We start from the raw sequence: 19,075 nt of genomic DNA, 5'->3' as shown, positions 1-19,075 counted from the left end.
CTACCAGTGTAGCAGTTCAAATGCCTCCTGTTGCATTTAGACCAGACTGCTGCCTCCTGCAATAACAGCTCAATACAGACCAGAATGCTCCTAAATGTGTTACATCCCTTTCATAATTTAGACTGCTGCCTCCTTTTTATTTAGCTTATGAGACCAGAGTGCTCCTAAAACCTGTGCATTGCTTTCATAACCTCTGCTGCCTCCTGCAACAACAGCTCTGGGTTGACCAGAGTGCTCCTAAAACAGTCCATCCCTTTACAAAAGAAAGCCTTGTGGAGCTGTGTGCAGCGAGTGCTCCTTGTACACAAACCCCAGCCCTCTCTGGGTGTCACTCCCTTAAAGGAGAAGCACCAGCAAGGAACCTGATCACACAGCAGCACTCCCGCCTGCATCACTCCTGCAACAACAGCTCAGAACAGACCAGAGTGCTCCTAATACAGCATGCTTTCATAACCAGACTGCTGCCTCCTGCAACGACAGCTCAGAAGAGACCAGAGTGCTCCTAAAACAGTTCCATCCCTTTACATAACCAGACTGCTGCCTCCTGCAACAACAGCTCAGAACAGACCAGAGTGCTCCTAAAACACTTACATCCCTTTACATAACCAGAGACTGCTGCCTCCTGCAACAACAGCTCAGAACAGACCAGAGTGCTCCTAAAACACTTACATCCCTTTACATAACCAGACTGCTGCCTCCTGCAACAACAGCTCAGAACAGACCAGAGTGCTCCTAAAACACTTACATCCCTTTACATAACCAGACTGCTGCCTCCTGCAACAACAGCTCAGAACAGACCAGAGTGCTCCTAAAACACTTACATCCCTTTACATAACCAGACTGCTGCCTCCTGCAACGACAGCTCAGAAGAGACCAGAGTGCTCCTAAAACACTTACATCCCTTTACATAACCAGAGACTGCTGCCTCCTGCAACGACAGCTCAGAAGAGACCAGAGTGCTCCTAAAACACTTACATCCCTTTACATAACCAGAGACTGCTGCCTCCTGCAACGACAGCTCAGAACAGACCAGAGTGCTCCTAAAACACTTACATCCCTTTACATAACCAGACTGCTGCCTCCTGCAACAACAGCTCAGAAGAGACCAGAGTGCTCCTAAAACACTTACATCCCTTTACATAATAAGAGACTGCTGCCTCCTGCAACAACAGCTCAGAACAGACCAGAGTGCTCCTAAAACACTTACATCCCTTTACATAACCAGAGACTGCTGCCTCCTGCAACAACAGCTCAGAACAGACCAGAGTGCTCCTAAAACACTTACATCCCTTTACATAACCAGACTGCTGCCTCCTGCAACAACAGCTCAGAACAGACCAGAGTGCTCCTAAAACACTTACATCCCTTTACATAGGAAGAGACTGCTGCCTCCTGCAACGACAGCATCATGAAAACTTCAGGGCAGGTGGAGGAAAACACTTACACAGAATAACAAGACACACTGAGTGAGGCACTGCTTGAAAACTGCGGCTGGTTTTTCAAAGCTTGTAATCAGAAGAGACCAGAGTGCTCCTAAAACACTTACATCCCTTTACATCAGAGACTGCTGCCTCCTGCAACGACAGCTCAGAACAGACCAGAGTGCTCCTAAAACACTTACATCCCTTTACATAACCAAAAACTGCTGCCTCCTGCAAAAACAGCTCAGAACAGACCAGAGTGCTCCTAAAACAGTTCCATCCCTTTTTCCTGAACAAACCATCGACTTCAGAATGATCCACACTGCTTAAACTGCAATAAAAGAGGATTACAAAATCTGGATCACAGACGTTTTGAAAAACTGGCCCCAAATAAAAATATGCAGCAACTTTTAAATATATTTTATTGCAAATCAAACTCCTTGCATTCACGTCATACAAAAAAAAAAAAAACACACCCAAGGTACAAAAACCTGGGGGACAAGAATATTTAACCCCGATCTCCAGGGAACCCAGACGTATCTATCCCATAGTTCAGGGATTGGGTATGTCTGATTCTTCCAGTCCAGGTCTTTGTTCCAACCCTGTTTAACTGAACGAACTAAACCTCCATCCAGGTCATTATCTCATTTTACCTGTTAAACCTGGAGTGGAGTAACCCTCCCCGATCGTGACTGAACACCCCTGCAAAACCAACCGAGTATCTAGCCCCTGTGTGTCTCAACAGACACTAATTCAAAACACAAAAGGAAATGGCACGATTTAAAATGTTATTTTCAACAGGGGCTGCATGATTTACAGGCTTCCTGAGAACAGAAAAAAAGAGACTGAACCTGGGAGAGGAGGAGGAGAGGGGACAGGGCAGCTGGATTAACACAGAGCTAAAGCATGGCTGGATTTAGATCATTAAACAGACCCCCTCAGTCTCAGACAGGAGTCCATGGCAATTTCAATGTGCATTTTTAATATTAAAATGGGTTTGTTTATTTTCATGGTTCACGGTTTGAACTCAAACCTGTCCTGGAATGGCAGCACCCTGGGGTCAGCTTTGCGTTAAGTAACTCGGGGTTTCAGAACCCCCCCCCCCCCCCCCCGACGACTAGTTCCCAGAGGATTCTGGGATAGAGGAGGGACTTGGCAGGTTGAATCAGATTTTCCCAGGATCCTCCTTCAGTGTCACCGTCCTGTTGAACACCAGCTGTAGCAAGGAGACGGAGACAGAGAGAATTATAAAACAACAACCATATCGGCTAGTTCCTGCAGTGCTGGGATAACGCTCTCACAAACGCTCAGGAAAACAGATGTGGCTTCTCATCGATGTTCTTGCGATAACAGTCTAAAAGTACACTTTTTTCCTCATATAACAGTAAAGTCTCTGGAGTAAAATAAAGGCGGTACCCCTCTCAGATTCCCTTCTGAAGAGAGTGAAGCAGCCTCCTGCACTGCACACGATGTGCGCTATTTACTTCACAGCTTATCCATACACTGGGCTGGCATCCTTTACCTCTCTTCAATAGTCATTTATACACTGTGTGAAATCAGAGGTGGAAATGAGACTCCCATTGCATAGCAGTTTGACCCACTCCTGGTTTTATTACAAGTTTAATAAGCCACACCGCAGCTTGTTACCTGTGCAGCGTGGAGAAGCAAGCTCTCAGTAACCCTGGAATGGGTGAAACAGCTATGCAATAGGAGTCTCTGTATTTCAAGCACTGTTTGTTCCAGCAGCAGTTCTGATGCATTATTTCCCCACCTTGCTTTCGGTGCTGTCAGGGTCCACAGAGAAGTATCCGACCCGCTCGAACTGGAACTGGTCGAACACTTTGGCGCCGGCCACGGATCGGTCCACCATCGCATCTTCAATCAGCTGCAGGGAATTCTGGGACGAGAGAAGGAGGAGAGGGGTGACGTCACTCAACAAGCAGGGGCAGGAGTGGCTGCAACCCTAGCATGCAGACTTTCACCCAGAACTGTGGAAAACACTGCAGCTTTTGCATGGTCACAAGAAGCAGCTGCTTGTCTGAGCTAATTAAGGGTGTATCTTGGTGAACACTTTTCTGTTTTGTATGAGCTCCGTTCATGACTGTTTGTTAATTTTCACAATCCTGCATCTTAACGGGATGTCTTCATCAATGTTAAAATAAAAAAATACTGACCTCCATTTAACACTCGCTGAAAAAGACTTCTAAGCCAAACGTTTGTCATTTATTTAGTTACTCCCATTGCACAGCAGTGTGATCCACTCCTGGTTTCACTGTGAGTTTATTAAGACACACCTGAACTTGTTACCCGTACGCTGTGGCTAATCAAGCTCATATTAAAACCTGGAATGGGTGCCACTGCTCTGCAATAGCAGTCTTATTTCCACCCCTGTAGTTTCTTTACCCAGTAGCTGGCATGTCCACAGAGACTCCTGCACCCGCCGAGACGGCTCATTTGAAATCAGAACGCACGCAAACAAGGTCAGAACTAGGAAAGGGGTGCTGCACAGAGGGGTTAATACAGGAGCACTCACAGGGTTGATATCACTCAGGAATCCCCCCGGGACCTCTGAAGGGTCTTCAGGGTTCTTGTGCAGGAACCTGCAGTCAGACACAGACAGACCGGCACGCACTCATTAAAACATCTTGCTAGGAAGAACGAAGGAACTGTTTGGTATGTCAGAAACAAATGCCTGTGCCAGTGTGGGTCCTCTGCTCAGAACATGTAGACACAATTTCAGATCAATAAGAGATTATAAAACTATAAACATCATAAGCTTCCAATACAGTGATGTAAATAAGACTCCCATTGCATAGTGGTTCATTCCATTCCTGGTTTCACTAAGACACACCTGAGCTTGTTACCTGCACACACACACAGTGGCTAATCAAGCACACAAACCTGGACTGCGTGAAACTGCTGTGCAACAGGAGTCTTACTCACATCCCTGTCTTCCTAATTCTAATATTGGACAGGAAATCAAAGCAGCGAGAAAAAAGTATTAAAACCAAGAAGCAAGAAGCCAAAACGAGAAGTGCAGCCTAACTCTTCACAAAAGACTTAAAAAAAGTGTAAAGAAAGAGAAAGCAAGAGATGAGTCACTCACAGTCTCTCGTACAGCCGCACCTCGCAGCGCAGCGGGTTCGATACCCACTGGATGAAGGCTTTGGGTTTCTCCCTGGCGTCGGCTCTGGCACAGGACACCTGCAGCTCCACCACCTTCCCGCTGGGGTCCTGGAGAGGGAGGGGTTAGCGTTATGGCTCCGAGTCTGAACTCATTCCACTCATCTCACAGGACAGTTCTAGAGACAGCAATGCTATCGCTTTGAACACTGAACTGGTGTGCTGGCGTGCATGGAAACGTATTTGGATACGGCAGGACACATTAAGTAACAGCAAACCAGCATTATCGTTATTATTATTATTATTATTATTACTATTATTATTATTTTGTACAAATCTCTTATCATATGAACTGTTCCACCCCTACCTACCATTCTGCTATCCAAGCACCCACTCCCGGTAACAAGCAAGAGCCCACTCACCTTAATGACCTTCTGCACAGAGATGACGTACCCAGCATGCCGCAGTCCGACCGGCTGGTCTGGGGTCAGGCGCTTGTACCCCTTCTCTGTGACCTGCGAAGGGGAGACACTGCGGGGTCAGGGGAGACTGTCTCAAACTGCTCACTGCCAGGCACAGACAGACAGACAGACAGACAGAGAGCAGCTTGGTCCCAGCCAGCCCGCTCTCACCTCTCTGAAGTCAGCCTGCTCGATGAACACCGTGGAGGAGAAGTGGACAGAGTGGGAACCGCGGCTCTCATCGGCTGGGAAATCAGGGACCTTCACCTCCATCTGCAGGGACAGGGAGAGAGGGAGGGGAGATTAGTTCCAGCTTCAAATATATTTGGTATGTTGTGAATATCAACGTGTTTGTAAACAGTTTGTCTTAAATGAGACACAGCATGCTAAGCAAAAGAATGTATTTGCAATGTATTGACTTTAAGACATAAAAAATACCTCCTTGAAATGCAGCGGCATGAGTGTTATAAATAAAGGATTCAAATCCAACGACTGCTATGTTTGAAAATAAAGTATGTTTAAACCTAGATTTAGCTGCTGATATCGGAGAATGACTTTCCCTCAATCAAGCTCTGCATCTGCTATAAGCAACGAAACAGCGTGGTGTGGAGCAGAGCCATTCACCCAGCAGCACTGACTGTGGGTGTGGAGCAGAGCGATTCACCCAGCAGCACTGACTGTGGGTGTGGAGCAGAGCCATTCACCCAGCAGCACTGACTGTGGGTGTGGAGCAGAGCCATTCACCCAGCAGCACTGACTGTGGGTGTGGAGCAGAGCCATTCACCCAGCAGCACTGACTGTGGGTGTGGAGCAGAGTGATTCACCCAGCAGCACTGACTGTGGGTGTGGAGCAGAGCCATTCACCCAGCAGCACTGACTGTGGGTGTGGAGCAGAGCGATTCACCCAGCAGCACTGACTGTGGGTGTGGAGCAGAGTGATTCACCCAGCAGCACTGACTGTGGGTCTGGAGCAGAGCCATTCACCCAGCAGCACTGACTGTGGGTGTGGAGCAGAGCCATTCACCCAGCAGCACTGACTGTGGGTGTGGAGCAGAGCCATTCACCCAGCAGCACTGACTGTGGGTGTGGAGCAGAGCCATTCACCCAGCAGCACTGACCAGAGCACTGATTCACCCAGCAGCACTGACTGTGGGTGTGGAGCAGATTCACCCAGCAGCACTGACTGTGGGTGTGGAGCAGAGCCATTCACCCAGCAGCACTGACTGTGGGTGTGGAGCAGAGCCATTCACCCAGCAGCACTGACTGTGGGTGTGGAGCAGAGCCATTCACCCAGCAGCACTGACTGTGGGTGTGGAGCAGAGCCATTCACCCAGCAGCACTGACTGTGGGTGTGGAGCAGAGCCACTCACCCGCTCATTCTGTCACTGGAATTGAATTAATGTGAGACAGACTCGAGAATGAGATCCGATAAGAAGAATATTCACTCGGGAACTCCAAATAAGAAAGATGCTGGATATGTCAGCGCTTGTTGTGGGAGTTTGTTTAGATGCTGGATATGTCCGTGCTTGTTGTGGGACTTTGTTTAGATGCTGGATATCTCAGCGCTTGTTACGGGAGCTCATTTAGCCCCAGTGCACACGTACCTGCTGAGGGGCAGGGAAGTTGTTGATGGTGACTCTGAGTGGCTCCAGCACAGCCATGACTCGCGGGGCGCTGTCGTTCAGAACCTCGCGCACACACGCCTCTAGGAGGTGGGGTTCCATTGTCGTCTGGGCAACCGTCACTCCCACCTGCCAACACCACAGCAGAACAAAAAAAAAACAAACAAACAACATTAATATGAAATATTAGATGGTTACATTGTAAACTGTGTAGTAAAAGACACCACAAGCACATTCACAGTTTTAAATAGAAATAAATTAGTGTAGTTACCACGGGATCAAAGCTGCCACAGAATTCACATTTCGAGAGCTTAAATATGATATTTTGTTTTCCTGTCATTTTTTACATTGGTCTTTTCAGAGTAGACACTAATAAACCAAGTCAGGTGAAAAAAAACTGAACTCGTTTGCTGAAATCTGTACATTTTATTCTTTTGCAAGCAAAGAACCAAAAGCTTAGATACTCAGCACACAGTGGGGAGTGGGGGCACTAGCTATACTAAGGAGGTAAGGAAGTTGATTTTCCCGCTCTCCTCTCTCACCCTGGCACAGAAGTTGTTGATGGCCTCAGCAGGGAAGCCCCTCCTCCTCAGCGCAGTGAGAGTGAAGAGTCTGGGATCATCCCAGTCCCTGCAAAGAACATAGGGGGTTAACACAGGAGCACAAGCATTGCAACACACTGTCCCCTTACCTCTCCCACCCCCAGTCCCCTCACCTCTCCCACCCCAGTCCACTCACCTCTCCCTGTCAGTCCCCTCACCTCTCCCACCCCAGTCCTCTCACCTCTCCTCTCCCTGTCAGTCCCCTCACCTCTCCCACCCCAGTCCCCTCACCTCTCCTCTCCCTGTCAGTCCCCTCACCTCTCCTCTCCCTGTCAGTCCCCTCACCTCTCCTCTCCCTGTCAGTCCCCTCACCTCTCCCACCCCAGTCCACTCACCTCTCCTCTCCCTGTCAGTCCCCTCACCTCTCCTCTCCCTGTCAGTCCCCTCACCTCTCCTCTCCCCCAGTCCCCTCACCTCTCCTCTCCCTGTCAGTCCCCTCACCTCTCCCACCCCAGTCCACTCACTTCTCCCTGTCAGTCCCCTCATCTCTCCCACCCCCCAAAGTCCCCTCACCTGACGGCCCCAGTCTCCACCAGCTTGACGATCTTCCTCTTGGACACCACAGTGTAGGTGAGGTTGAGGCGGCCGTACTCCCACTGCACAGGGCAGTACACATCCAGCGCATTGCACAGCCAGAAATACGAGGACCGCCTGACAAAGAGAGAGCAGAGAAGAGAGAGAGAGAGAGACATGAAATACATCAGAGACAAATCATAATCGCACTGTCTTCCAAAAAAGCCCATCATCAGAATCAGCACTCCTATAAATCACACTGCTTATCACATTCTGAAAACTTAACTTCTTGTGCTCTTTTGTGGCGTGCTTTGAGATGACCCTTATGACGATGGTGGTGGTGGCAATAATATTATTATTATATGGTCTCTAACTTGCAACATTGCAGACCTCTACATTTGGTGCAGGAAAAAATAACCCCACTCAGTGGCTCAGTGTAGGATAAATAATTCTAGTTAACAGTCTTAGGAAAGCCCCTGTATAATTTCAAAGTGAAAAATGGGTCTTACTATCTAGTGTTGCATCCCCCACATTATAAAGACACTGAAAGTCTTTCAGTTTAGTTACAGCAGGGTGGTGTTTGAGCTCTCACGGCAGGGTGGTGTTTGAGCTCTCACGGCAGGGTGGAGTTTGAGCTCTCACGGCAGGGTGGAGTTTGAGCTCTGATCGCAGGGTGGTGTTTGAGCTCTCACGGCAGTTTGAGCTCTGGCAGGGTGGTGTTTGAGCTCTCACGGCAGGGTGGTGTTTGAGGTGGCAGGGTGGTGTTTGAGCTCTCACGGCAGGGTGGAGTTTGAGCTCTGACGGCAGGGTGGTGTTTGAGCTCTGGCAGGGTGGTGTTTGAGCTCTGACGGCAGGGTGGTGTTTGAGCTCTCACGGCAGGGTGGTGTTTGAGCTCTGATCGCAGGGTGGTGTTTGAGCTCTGATCGCAGGGTGGTGTTTGAGCTCTGACGGCAGGGTGGTGTTTGAGCTCTGATCGCAGGGTGGTGTTTGAGCTCTGATCGCAGGGTGGTGTTTGAGCTCTCACGGCAGGGTGGTGTTTGAGCTCTGACGGCAGGGTGGTGTTTGAGCTCTGATGGCAGGGTGGTGTTTGAGCTCTGATCGCAGGGTGGTGTTTGAGCTCTCACGGCAGGGTGGTGTTTGAGCTCTCACGGCAGGGTGGTGTTTGAGCTCTGATCGCAGGGTGGTGTTTGAGCTCTGATCGCAGGGTGGTGTTTGAGCTCTGATCGCAGGGTGGTGTTTGAGCTCTGATCGCAGGGTGGTGTTTGAGCTCTGATTCAGGCTGGACAGCATGTTTCTTACCTGGCCTGGAACTCTTTGGTGCAGAGGGAGTGGGTGATGTGCTCGATGGAGTCACACAGGCAGTGAGTGTAGTCATAGGTGGGGTAGATACACCTGAGCACAGAGAGAGAGGGAGAGTGAGCAGACAGGGCTACACTGAGAATACAGCCAACACTTCAAGGCATGTTCCATGTTTGCAATAGCATGTGCCTCTATCAAAACTGCCCATTTGAGACGATATACAGTTCATGAAAGTGCAAAACAGATCAAACGTGTGTGTACCAGGGATCTCCTATTCGATGGTAAGGTGTGCATTTACCTGTGTGTCTGTCTGTATACAGTCCTGTGGTGGGGTATGTGTGTGTCACACACACACTGTGTGTGTCACAGTGCCTTTCAGTTTGTCTCCAGTTTGCACACACTTGTCGTGTGTGTGTTGGGTGTGTGTGTGTGTGTGTGTGTGTGTGTGTGTCCTGTGTGTGTGTGTGTGTGTGTGTGTGTGTGTGTGTGTGTGTGTGTGTGTCGTGTCCACCACAGGTGTGTGTGTGTGTGGTGTGTGTGGTGGTAGTTCCACAAGGTCAGCCTGTGTTGTGTCGGTGTGTGTGTGTGGTGTGTGTGTGTGTGTGTGTGTGTGTGTGCCAACGTGTCTCAGGACACCGCCGGGTGTGTGTGTGTGTGTGTGTGTGTGTGTGTGTGTGTGTGTGTGGTGTGTGTGTGTGTGTGTGTGTGTGTGTGTGTGTACCAGGTGTCTCCAGTCCTGTGGCGGGGTGTGTGTGTGTGTGTGTGTGTGTGTGTGTGTGTGTATAACCAGGTGTCTCCCATTCCCTGTGGTCACCACCCACCCACAACCATGTGGTGGTGTGAGTCAGGTAGCCCCCACACTGTGTCCAGTCCACGTCTGTGTGTGTGTGGTGTGTGTGTGTGTGTGTGTGTGTGTGTGTGTGTGTGTGTGCTGTGCCCAGGTGTCTCCACTCCACGTGTGTGTGTGTGTGTGTGTGTGTGTGTGTGTGTGGTGTGTGTGTGTGTGTGTGTACCAGGTGTCTCCAGTCCTGTGGTGGGGTGTGTGTGTGTACCAAGTGTCTCCAGTCCTGTGGTGGGGTGTGTGTGTGTGTACCAGGTCAGTCCTGTGGTGGGTGGTGTGTGTGTGTACCAGGTGTCTCCAGTCCTGTGGTGGGGTGTGTGTGTGTGTGTACCAGGTGTCTCCAGTCCTGTGCGGGGTGGTTGAACAGGTGAGTGGTTTGTGTTTGTGTGTGCCACCACCAGGTGTCTCCAGTCCTGTGGGTGGGGGTGGTTTGAATGTGTACACCCAGGTGTCCCCATCCTGTCGTGGGTCACCCCACCCCAGTTGTTCTCCATTCATGTGTGTTGTGTGTGTGCCCTCCAGTCCTGTGTTGGTCACCAGGGGTCCAGTCTTCTGTGTCCAGGTGTCTCCAGTCCTGTGGTGGGGGGTGTATTTGATGCGGTACGCCACAGGGTCCATCTTCCCATCCTCCATGACCAGCTTCATCCGCAAAGTTGCCTCGCCCTCCATAAACTTCCCTTTCCTCATCCCCTGCAGAGAACAGCGACAGAGAGACCATTACACACACAGAGTACTGCAGAAAACACACAGACAGGCATGCACACAGAATGACTCCCTCTTTATTCAGAGATCAGCAGGGGCTCTCCTAGTGGGTCACTGACAGACAGACAGAGACACTCTCTCTTTACCTCAAAGAGCAGGAGTGACTCCTCAGTGGGTCTGTCTCTCCAGGGGGAGGGAGGGGGGTTGTGTCCCTTGATCTCCTCCACTCGCTGGTGACACACGTAGGCGTGACCCCTGAACAGGAGAGGGGGAGAGAGGGGTGGAACGGGGGTCACTACCGGCACTGACATTCTGATAGAGAGCTACACACCTCTGCAAAGTTACATGCGCAGCTGCTACCCATGCGCTCCAATGGGGGGACACCACTAAACAATAGCATGAGTAAAACAAGTGAAATGAACGAAGCGCCGGCCTCACCTCCTGATGAGCTCCACAGCCCAGTCATACAGCTGCTGGAAGTTATCAGAGGCGTGGGTCACAGCGTAGGGCTTGTAACCTGCGGACAGAGACGGGCGATAAAACACAAAAATCAAACGAGTCCACAGACAGGGGGGAATTAAAGACTTACCAGCGTGTGTTCAAAACACTCCGAGAGCCGCGGAGCTAAAACTAGAACTCCGAGGACACGTCTGTAGCTTTGCAACTATATCAACTTACAAGAGGCGAAGCTCTAATGCAGCACAAGGTAAAACCGATAAGAGAATTAGAAGCACAGCGACGAAGGCAATGGCGCGATTAATTTGTCCATTTCACTGAAGTTTCTTGGAAATCTTTCCTAGCCGAGAGTTTTTGAAGTTAAGGACAATCTTCCAATGCAACACAACCAGTTAGTTTCCAATCCCCTTCCTTCCAGTCACCCACACCCAGCGCTTACCTAAACACTACAACATGATGGCAATACAGTCTCTACCCCCAGCCCCCATCTACCCTCCTGCCAGCTCTGCCAGCCCCTCACCCAGCCACTCCACCATGTCTCGGATGCCAGTGAAGTATTTCTCCTCCTCCTTCTCGGGGTTTGTGTCGTCGTAGCGCAAGAAACAGATGCCATTGTTCGCCTGGAACACACGAGAAAAACCTCTGTTTTGCACAAATCCTTTAATTACTTACCTACTTACAGGACAAGATAACATGTATATCCTCCGATGATGCTGAAGTGGAGTTTATGTACAAAACACACAAAGCTGAAACTGAACCAGGCTGAACGGGAGCTCTCTGCTGAAGTGTGAAGACCATGTGGACCGAGGATACTCCCTGAATGACAGGACTGTGCTGGAACTCCTATCCCTGAACGACAGGACTGTGCTGGAACTCCTATCCCTGAACGACAGGACTGTGCTGGAACTCCTATCCCTGAACGACAGGACTGTGCTGGAACTCCTATCCCTGAACGACAGGACTGTGCTGGAACTCCTATCCCTGAACGACAGGACTGTGCTGGAACTCCTATCCCTGAACGACAGGACTGTGCTGGAACTCCTATCCCTGAACGACAGGACTGTGCTGGAACTCCTATCCCTGAATGACAGGACTGTGCTGGAACTCCTATCCCTGAACGACAGGACTGTGCTGGAACTCCTATCCCTGAACGACAGGACTGTGCTGGAACTCCTATCCCTGAACGACAGGACTGTGCTGGAACTCCTATCCCTGAATGACAGGACTGTGCTGGAACTCCTATCCCTGAATGACAGGACTGTGCTGGAACTCCTATCCCAGAATGACAGGACTGTGCTGGAACTCCTATCCCTGAACGACAGGACTGTGCTGGAACTCCTATCCCTGAATGACAGGACTGTGCTGGAACTCCTATGGCTGGTTTATGACTGGGCGGCACTCACCTTGGCATAGCCGAAGTTGAAGTTGATGGCCTTGGCGTGGCCTATGTGCAGAATCCCGTTGGGCTCCGGGGGGAAGCGTGTTCGAACCTGCAGCACAAAGACTTACATCAGAGCAGCGCGAGAGACAGACGTGCACTCACACACCCTGCACACACACACTACACAGACACACACCCTACACACCACACACACACAGAGACACAGATAGAATGTGGGAGCTGAGACTGCACCTGCCCGCCTGTCAGTTCCAGGTGCTCCTGGAGCAGTGTCATGGTGTTAGGAGTCACGACGTAGCCCTCCGTCTTGTAGTTCTCACCTGGAGGAAACAGACAAGAATAACAGCGATGCCAGCGAGGACCCCCTGAAACGCTGTGAATAAATGAGTGAGACGCACTCACCTGGTTTGTGGAATTTCATCGCCTCTCCTCTGAGCTGCTCCATCAGAGACTTTCCTTCCAGCTTCACATCCCCTGAAAACACACACAATGCGACAATCACTATTGTAACATCCCCGGGATAAGAAATACAGAACAACAATAACAATATACACAGGAGCTATATTGAGAATCATAGAATGCAGCAATGTACCAACTCAAAATTATTAACCCTTTGCGGTCCTATGTCGGATCAGGTCTGACACTGCAATTTTCCCTTTCCAGTCTGATGGCATAAAGCACAGGTCTCTAGTCATTTTCACCTCTGGAATAAGCCGAGAAAACAAGCCGAGTGAGACCGAGAGCAGCCAAATGAAGCCGAAAAAAAGGGCGTATCGGAGCAATACAGTAGCCCCCTGTACCACAGTGATAACACAGACACCAAGGAGGCAGCTGCTTCCGCATCCAGCACTCAAAGAATATCACAGGCATCTGCAGAGCTTTCTGAGAGGTTACAGTAACAAAATAATAACTCGGATCATTGTTGAGGAGTTTGGTGATAAAACGAGTGATCAGGAGAGGATTTATCAGTATGCACGTCTATAAAGAGGTATGTGAAAAATACAGCGAACAAGGGGTGGGGCTTGGCCGGAGATACAGTGCTGATGTCCTTTTGCACTGCCTTTTAAACCTGTTTTACTCTGAAAAAAAATATTTTAAATAGCGTGTGGGAAAATAAATTGGACCCGACGTGTCTGACAAGCGCTGAATAAACTGACTGCAAAGGGTTAACATACACAGACACAGACAGACACACACACACACACACACACACACACAGGTGGTCTGCACTGACTCTCACCCTCTACAGCCTCCTCCACCTTCTCATTCTCCACTGCAGCTTTCTGCTTTGGTGCCTGGGAACAGAGAATAATAGATACATAACTACAATTAATATAAACCACTCAATCATTTAACCTGACTGAGAAGAGCCTGTGGGATAAGTGGCAGGGCGCGCTGGGTTATTTTAGAGTGTTTTACAGCACTAGGGAATCGCTCTGGATTGCATTCACCACCAGTCCATGGTTATTACCCCTAAAAAGAGCTGTATGCATCCAGCTGGATTCCCTGCTACTGTGAAAGGCTGTAAAACAAACCCAGCTTTGGGTGTAGAATGATCAACTCAACCGCTAAACAAAGACCTGTTATAACAAATCAGAGACAAATAAGAGACAAAGATGAACATTAAAAAGAAATCACCTTGGCCTTCTTCTCCAAGTCTGCCTCAGTCTTTGGGCCCAGGAGGTGAAGCACCTGGAAGGGAATACAAGACAATGTGAAGCCTCTGCTAACCCTGCCTGAGCTCTCAGGAGAATCTCACAGGCAGAATGCCCGGGCTCTCAGGAGAATCTCACAGGCAGAATGCCCGGGCTCTCAGGAGAATCTCACAGGCAGAATGCCCGGGCTCTCAGGAGAATCTCACAGGCAGAATGCCCGGGCTCTCAGGAGAATCTCACAGGCAGAATGCCCGGGCTCTCAGGAGAATCTCACAGGCAGAATGCCCGGGCTCTCAGGAGAATCTCACAGGCACAATGCCCGGGCTCTCAGGAGAATCTCACAGGCAGAATGCCCGGGCTCTCAGGAGAATCTCACAGGCAGAATGCCCGGGCTCTCAGGAGAATCTCACAGGCAGAATGCCCGGGCTCTCAGGAGAATCTCACAGGCAGAATGCCCGGGCTCTCAGGAGAATCTCACAGGCAGAATGCCCGGGCTCTCTGGAGAATCTCACAGGCAGAATGCCCGGGCTCTCTGGAGAATCTCACAGGCAGAATGCCCGGGCTCTCTGGAGAATCTCACAGGCACAATGCCCGAGCTCTCAGGAGAATCTCACAGGCACAATGCCCGAGCTCTCAGGAGAATCTCACAGGCAGAATGCCCGGGCTCTCAGGAGAATCTCACAGGCAGAATGACTGCACACATGAAAAATCAAAGGGGGGGATGAAAATGCAATCTTAATCTACCAAAAAAAATAATAAATCAGTCTCCATGCATATGTTAAAAAGTACTGCTCCTGCAAATAAATAAAATAAATAAAATAACCTCCCTCACCTGCATGTCAACCTCGTTCTTGATTATCTTCCCGTCCGCCCACTTCAGCTGGTTCCTGGCCTCACCTGGAAGAAGACCCAACAAGACGTCAGGAACATACACTCCCAGCTCGGCTGAGATTAGAAACACACGCGCTATCGGTTTAAAGGAGCGCTGCCTAACAGAGTCTCTTTGGAAATCCCTTCTTCGTGTTACCTGGTGAAGGTGTGCTCAGAAACACTCAGTTACCTGGTGAAGGTGTGTCACAAACACTCCGTTATCTGGTGAAGGTGTGTCACAAACAATCAGTTACCTGGTGAAGGTGTGCCAGAAACACTCAGTTACCTGGTGAAGGTGTGCCAGAAACACTCAGTTACCTGGTGAAGGTGTGTCACAAACACTCCGTTATCTGGTGAAGGTGTGTCACAAACACTCAGTTACCTGGTGAAGGTGTGCCAGAAACACTCAGTTACCTGGTGAAGGTGTGCCAGAAACACTCAGTTACCTGGTGAAGGTGTGCTCAGAAACGCTCAGTTACCTGGTGAAGGTGTGCTCAGAAACGCTCAGTTACCTGGTGAAGGTGTGCTCAGAAACACCTCTGAACTGACAGCGAGGGGTTTCTAGCTATGAGGGGTAGTGCTTCTTGTAACAAACGCCCACGTCAATCCAATTTGTGCCAGCTGTTACCAGAAGCGTCCCTCCCCTCTCCTAAAGGAGCGCAGAGGCCAAAGCTTGAGCTTGAGCTGGTATTGGTACACTACAAACTATACAGTGCAGAGCTGCCAAGTTATATAGCAATTATCCCAGTACACAGTAGAACGGGATAGCTGGACAGCCAGCCAGACAGACAGATAGGCAGGCAGGCAGAGAGACAGGCAGACAGGGAGGCAGGAAGGCAAGGGGGCAGGTGGGCAGGCAGGCTTGACTCTTACCCATGAGCAGGCCCATGTTAAATCGATAGCGCTCTTTCAAGAGCAGCTCTTTGTGTTTGCTGATGATCGCTTCCACCTGAAACACACACACACGATTATATAATAAACATACACTATAACAGACATACACTATTTCATAAAATGTATTAAATTCAAAAACAGTGACAGGTACATAAAGCAGTACTAAAAGATATTATATATACATATGTTTTTAATGAATCATTCAAATGTGCTTCTATTTCTATATACACCACTACTGAGCTTCATGGATCAAAATAGTTTTAACACAGAAGTATAAAAACTTCCACCCTTTCTCAGGCTCTTCAATTGTAGCTGAAAAGTTCCCGTTCGGTCACTGTGTGCCTAATCGCTCCGTGTTAAATGAAACCAATTGCATTTTTAAAAAGTAACTGCCGGGGTTATTGTGACCGTGTCGGCTCGGCACGTGCCTGTCTCTGTCTCTGTCTCTGTGTCTGTGTCTGTCTCTGTGTCTGTCTCTGTGTCTGTCTCTGTGTCTGTCTCTCTCTCACCGTGTCCTCGATCTGCTCAGGGCTCACCACCACGCCTACACCACACTGCCACTCAAACTCCTCGGTGCTGATCGGATCCACCGGGTGACTCTTCACATAGTCCAGCGCGGCTGAGACACAGAGAGAGAGAAATGATTCTGCTCAGCGGAGCACAGGAATATAAAACGCACAGCTATATAAGAAAATGGGTTTTTTTTTGTTTGTTTTTTAAACACAGACACTTGACCATTAACCCTTTGTGGTGCTATGTTGGACCAGGTCCTCCTTTCCAGTCGGATGCCAGACCCTGTCCGACATCATCAAAAAGACGTCAAGCACGGGTCTCTAGTCGTTTTTTCAAAAAAAAAAAAAAAAAGGGGGCGTATCTGAGCAAAAGAGCTAGCAGCTGCACCACAGTGATAAGACAGACACAAACATAGAAGACAGCTGCTTTCTCATCCAGCAATCCAAGAATATCGAGGGCATTTTCAGAGCTTTTTGAGATGTTATAGTGTTATTGGACCTGACGCGACTGATAAGCGGTGAATAAGTGGACCTCTAAGGGTTAAGAGACAGTCCATGCTTCTATCAAACCAGGAGTGAAGTCCACACTCCAAAAGAATACACACACAGTGAATAAAAGAAATGGTGTTTCAGCACTATTAAGTGGTTACTGACTGGACTGAACCGAGGTGGAGACTCCCCACCCCCCCGAGACGCACCGTTGAGCTGCAGGTCTGTGCTGATCTTCTTGTGGGCGATGTACCCTGTGAGGAACCCCAATCTCTTCTGATCCTTCAGCTTCGACGCCAGGTTATACAGCAGGGTGCCTGTGCCCTTGTCAACCCCAGCACCCAGGACACCCTGAGCCTAGAGACAGAGAGAGAGGGAGGGAGAACAAATACCACTATCACTAAAGGACAGTCCCAACTGCACCAGCGAGGCAACACAGTGTAGCCCTGACAGCTTATACAACGCAGGAAACAAGACTTCCACTGCATAGCAGTTTGATCCATTCCTGATAAGCAATAGGCGTTTTATGTCCATCCCCGCAGCAGGGCGCCCAAGGGCCTTGAGAGGCATGAAATAAGGTACTCGGCTGTTTCAGAGCGATACAGACTGCTCTCTTTGATGTCAGGACTGACCACAGCAGGAAAACACGTTGAAATTCCGGCACTGCGGCCGCCAGCCAATGACGCACAACGATCGGGTGTAGGCAGGGAGCGCATATTACTAATCTAATGTATTTAATGAATAACGATATGATTAAGTGCTCTTCTTGATTACTGGCATTAAGACCCATAACGTCGCTCTCGTAACAAAAAAGCAACTTGAGTTTCTGTTTCACTTGTTTTTTTGAGAGAGGGCTGGTTGTTGCAGCTTTACTGCCGAAGGAAGACTTTGTACAGTACGGGCCCCTGCGGCCAAACCCAGCCGCTCTCCTGCTTCTCAGCCCCGGCGCCAGTTACCTGGGTGACGGCCTCCGTGAGTGCCGCGCTGAGCGCCTCGTTTTTCAGCGTCTCTTTCGCTTTCTGCTCGCTGAGACCGATGGAAATGAAGAGAGTCACCGGGTCTGCACTGCCACACGCCATCTTCGCTTCCCCGTCCACATGTACTGACGGAGACCTCTTCTGTTCGGTCGAGCCGTTCGTGAGCCGGGCCAATCACAGCCAAAGGGATCGGAATATTAGCCAATCACAAGCTACGACACGCCTGCGTGCTCCTGAGGGAGCCAATCGGAACCCTACCTGAGCGGATCGGTGGTTGCAGCGGGGTTGCGTCAGGCGCCAGGCGGGGAGCGCGGGTTACACGTGTGTGTGTCAAAACAAAGTGTCAGAAATTAAGCTGGCAAATATATTGGTAAATGAAATTAAAAAGTCAACATACTTTGATGGTAATATCTTTTAATGTCAACTTTTGCTTACGTATATCATCGATACGTGTAAAAAAAAAAAATAAAAAAAAAGCATAGCTAAAACATTATAACTAAAATATATTATAGCCCAAATACAATTGCATTAGCAAATATATAGTTCTGCACGGCACGCACCCCTGCATTTCCAGCCCTGAATTAAGGTTGTATTTACAAGCTTTTCCTTGCCCGGTTTGTTTCCGTTTTATTTTATTTTTTAGGTAATACAAACTAGATTTAAAAAAAAAAAGAAAAACTATTAAATTTTACAAATGTAAAATATATAATAAAGAAAACTGAATCAAAACTTTAAATAATAACAATAATAATAATAATAATAATAAATAACAATAATAATAATAATAATAATATCTTTAGATATAATAATAATAACGCTCATCTGTGTTGTCTTGGGATAGTCCGCCAGCAGTAAACCCTATCTTGTCGTCACTATGAAGAGTTCTGAGTGAGCCGCAGTTTCTGTCGTTATCCTGCAAACGTCCTGTTTTGGGCCCAGCAGAGTGGGGGTTTTTTTCTGATAACACCGTGTAACAATTTTTTTTTTTTTTTTTTTTTTTTTTTTTGGTTCCTGGGTAGTAAGTGTTATTTCCTAATTGTTTATGCCTCAAAAGTATAGAAAATGTCTATTATTCCCCACAAACTTTGCTTTTGTGACCAGGACAGTGATATTTCAAAATATCACTATTTCCGATGGGAAAATGTGTGTCTTCTCGTTCACATAAAGTCAGAAAAAAACAACATATGAATCCAAATTAACATGTATTTATACTAAAGTAATACAAAAATGACTACAAAA

At 48.7% G+C, this 19,075-nt stretch overlaps 1 protein-coding gene across 1 annotated transcript; it reads right to left on the bottom strand.

Annotated features, from left to right (window-relative positions):
• Positions 1-1,826: 1,826 nt before the first annotated feature.
• LOC121329028 (glutamine--tRNA ligase-like) lies at positions 1,827-17,975 on the bottom strand. Its single transcript, XM_041274239.1, has 24 exons — positions 17,816-17,975; positions 17,069-17,216; positions 16,368-16,477; positions 15,838-15,913; positions 14,927-14,991; positions 14,078-14,131; positions 13,680-13,734; positions 12,842-12,913; positions 12,674-12,759; positions 12,444-12,530; positions 11,561-11,660; positions 11,023-11,101; positions 10,731-10,839; positions 10,442-10,572; positions 9,042-9,134; positions 7,743-7,880; positions 7,170-7,257; positions 6,610-6,756; positions 5,177-5,278; positions 4,967-5,059; positions 4,528-4,655; positions 3,955-4,021; positions 3,193-3,318; positions 1,827-2,637 (listed from the first exon to the last, which is right to left on the bottom strand). The coding sequence occupies exons 1-24, from the start codon at positions 17,936-17,938 to the stop codon at positions 2,587-2,589; spliced, it is 2,328 nt and encodes a 775-aa protein (XP_041130173.1). The 5' UTR covers positions 17,939-17,975; the 3' UTR covers positions 1,827-2,586.
• Between the last annotated feature and the right edge of the window lie 1,100 nt (positions 17,976-19,075).

Source organism: Polyodon spathula, chromosome 16 (assembly GCF_017654505.1).
Source record: "Polyodon spathula isolate WHYD16114869_AA chromosome 16, ASM1765450v1, whole genome shotgun sequence".
Classification (NCBI taxonomy): domain Eukaryota; kingdom Metazoa; phylum Chordata; class Actinopteri; order Acipenseriformes; family Polyodontidae; genus Polyodon; species Polyodon spathula.
The sequence above is the reverse complement of the archived record's forward strand: the minus strand, read 5'-3'. Positions and strand labels throughout refer to the sequence as shown.

Excerpts from the sequence above, each read along its gene's own strand:
- LOC121329028 (XM_041274239.1), bottom strand. The coding sequence starts at position 17,938 with ATGGCGTGTGGCAGTGCAGACCCGGTGACTCTCTTCATTTCCATCGGT. Across the intron at positions 17,217-17,815 it reads TCACGGAGGCCGTCACCCAG|GCTCAGGGTGTCCTGGGTGC; the intron begins GTAACTGGCGCC and ends CTCTGTCTCTAG. Across the intron at positions 13,735-14,077 it reads ACTTGGAGAAGAAGGCCAAG|GCACCAAAGCAGAAAGCTGC; the intron begins GTGATTTCTTTT and ends CTCTGTTCCCAG.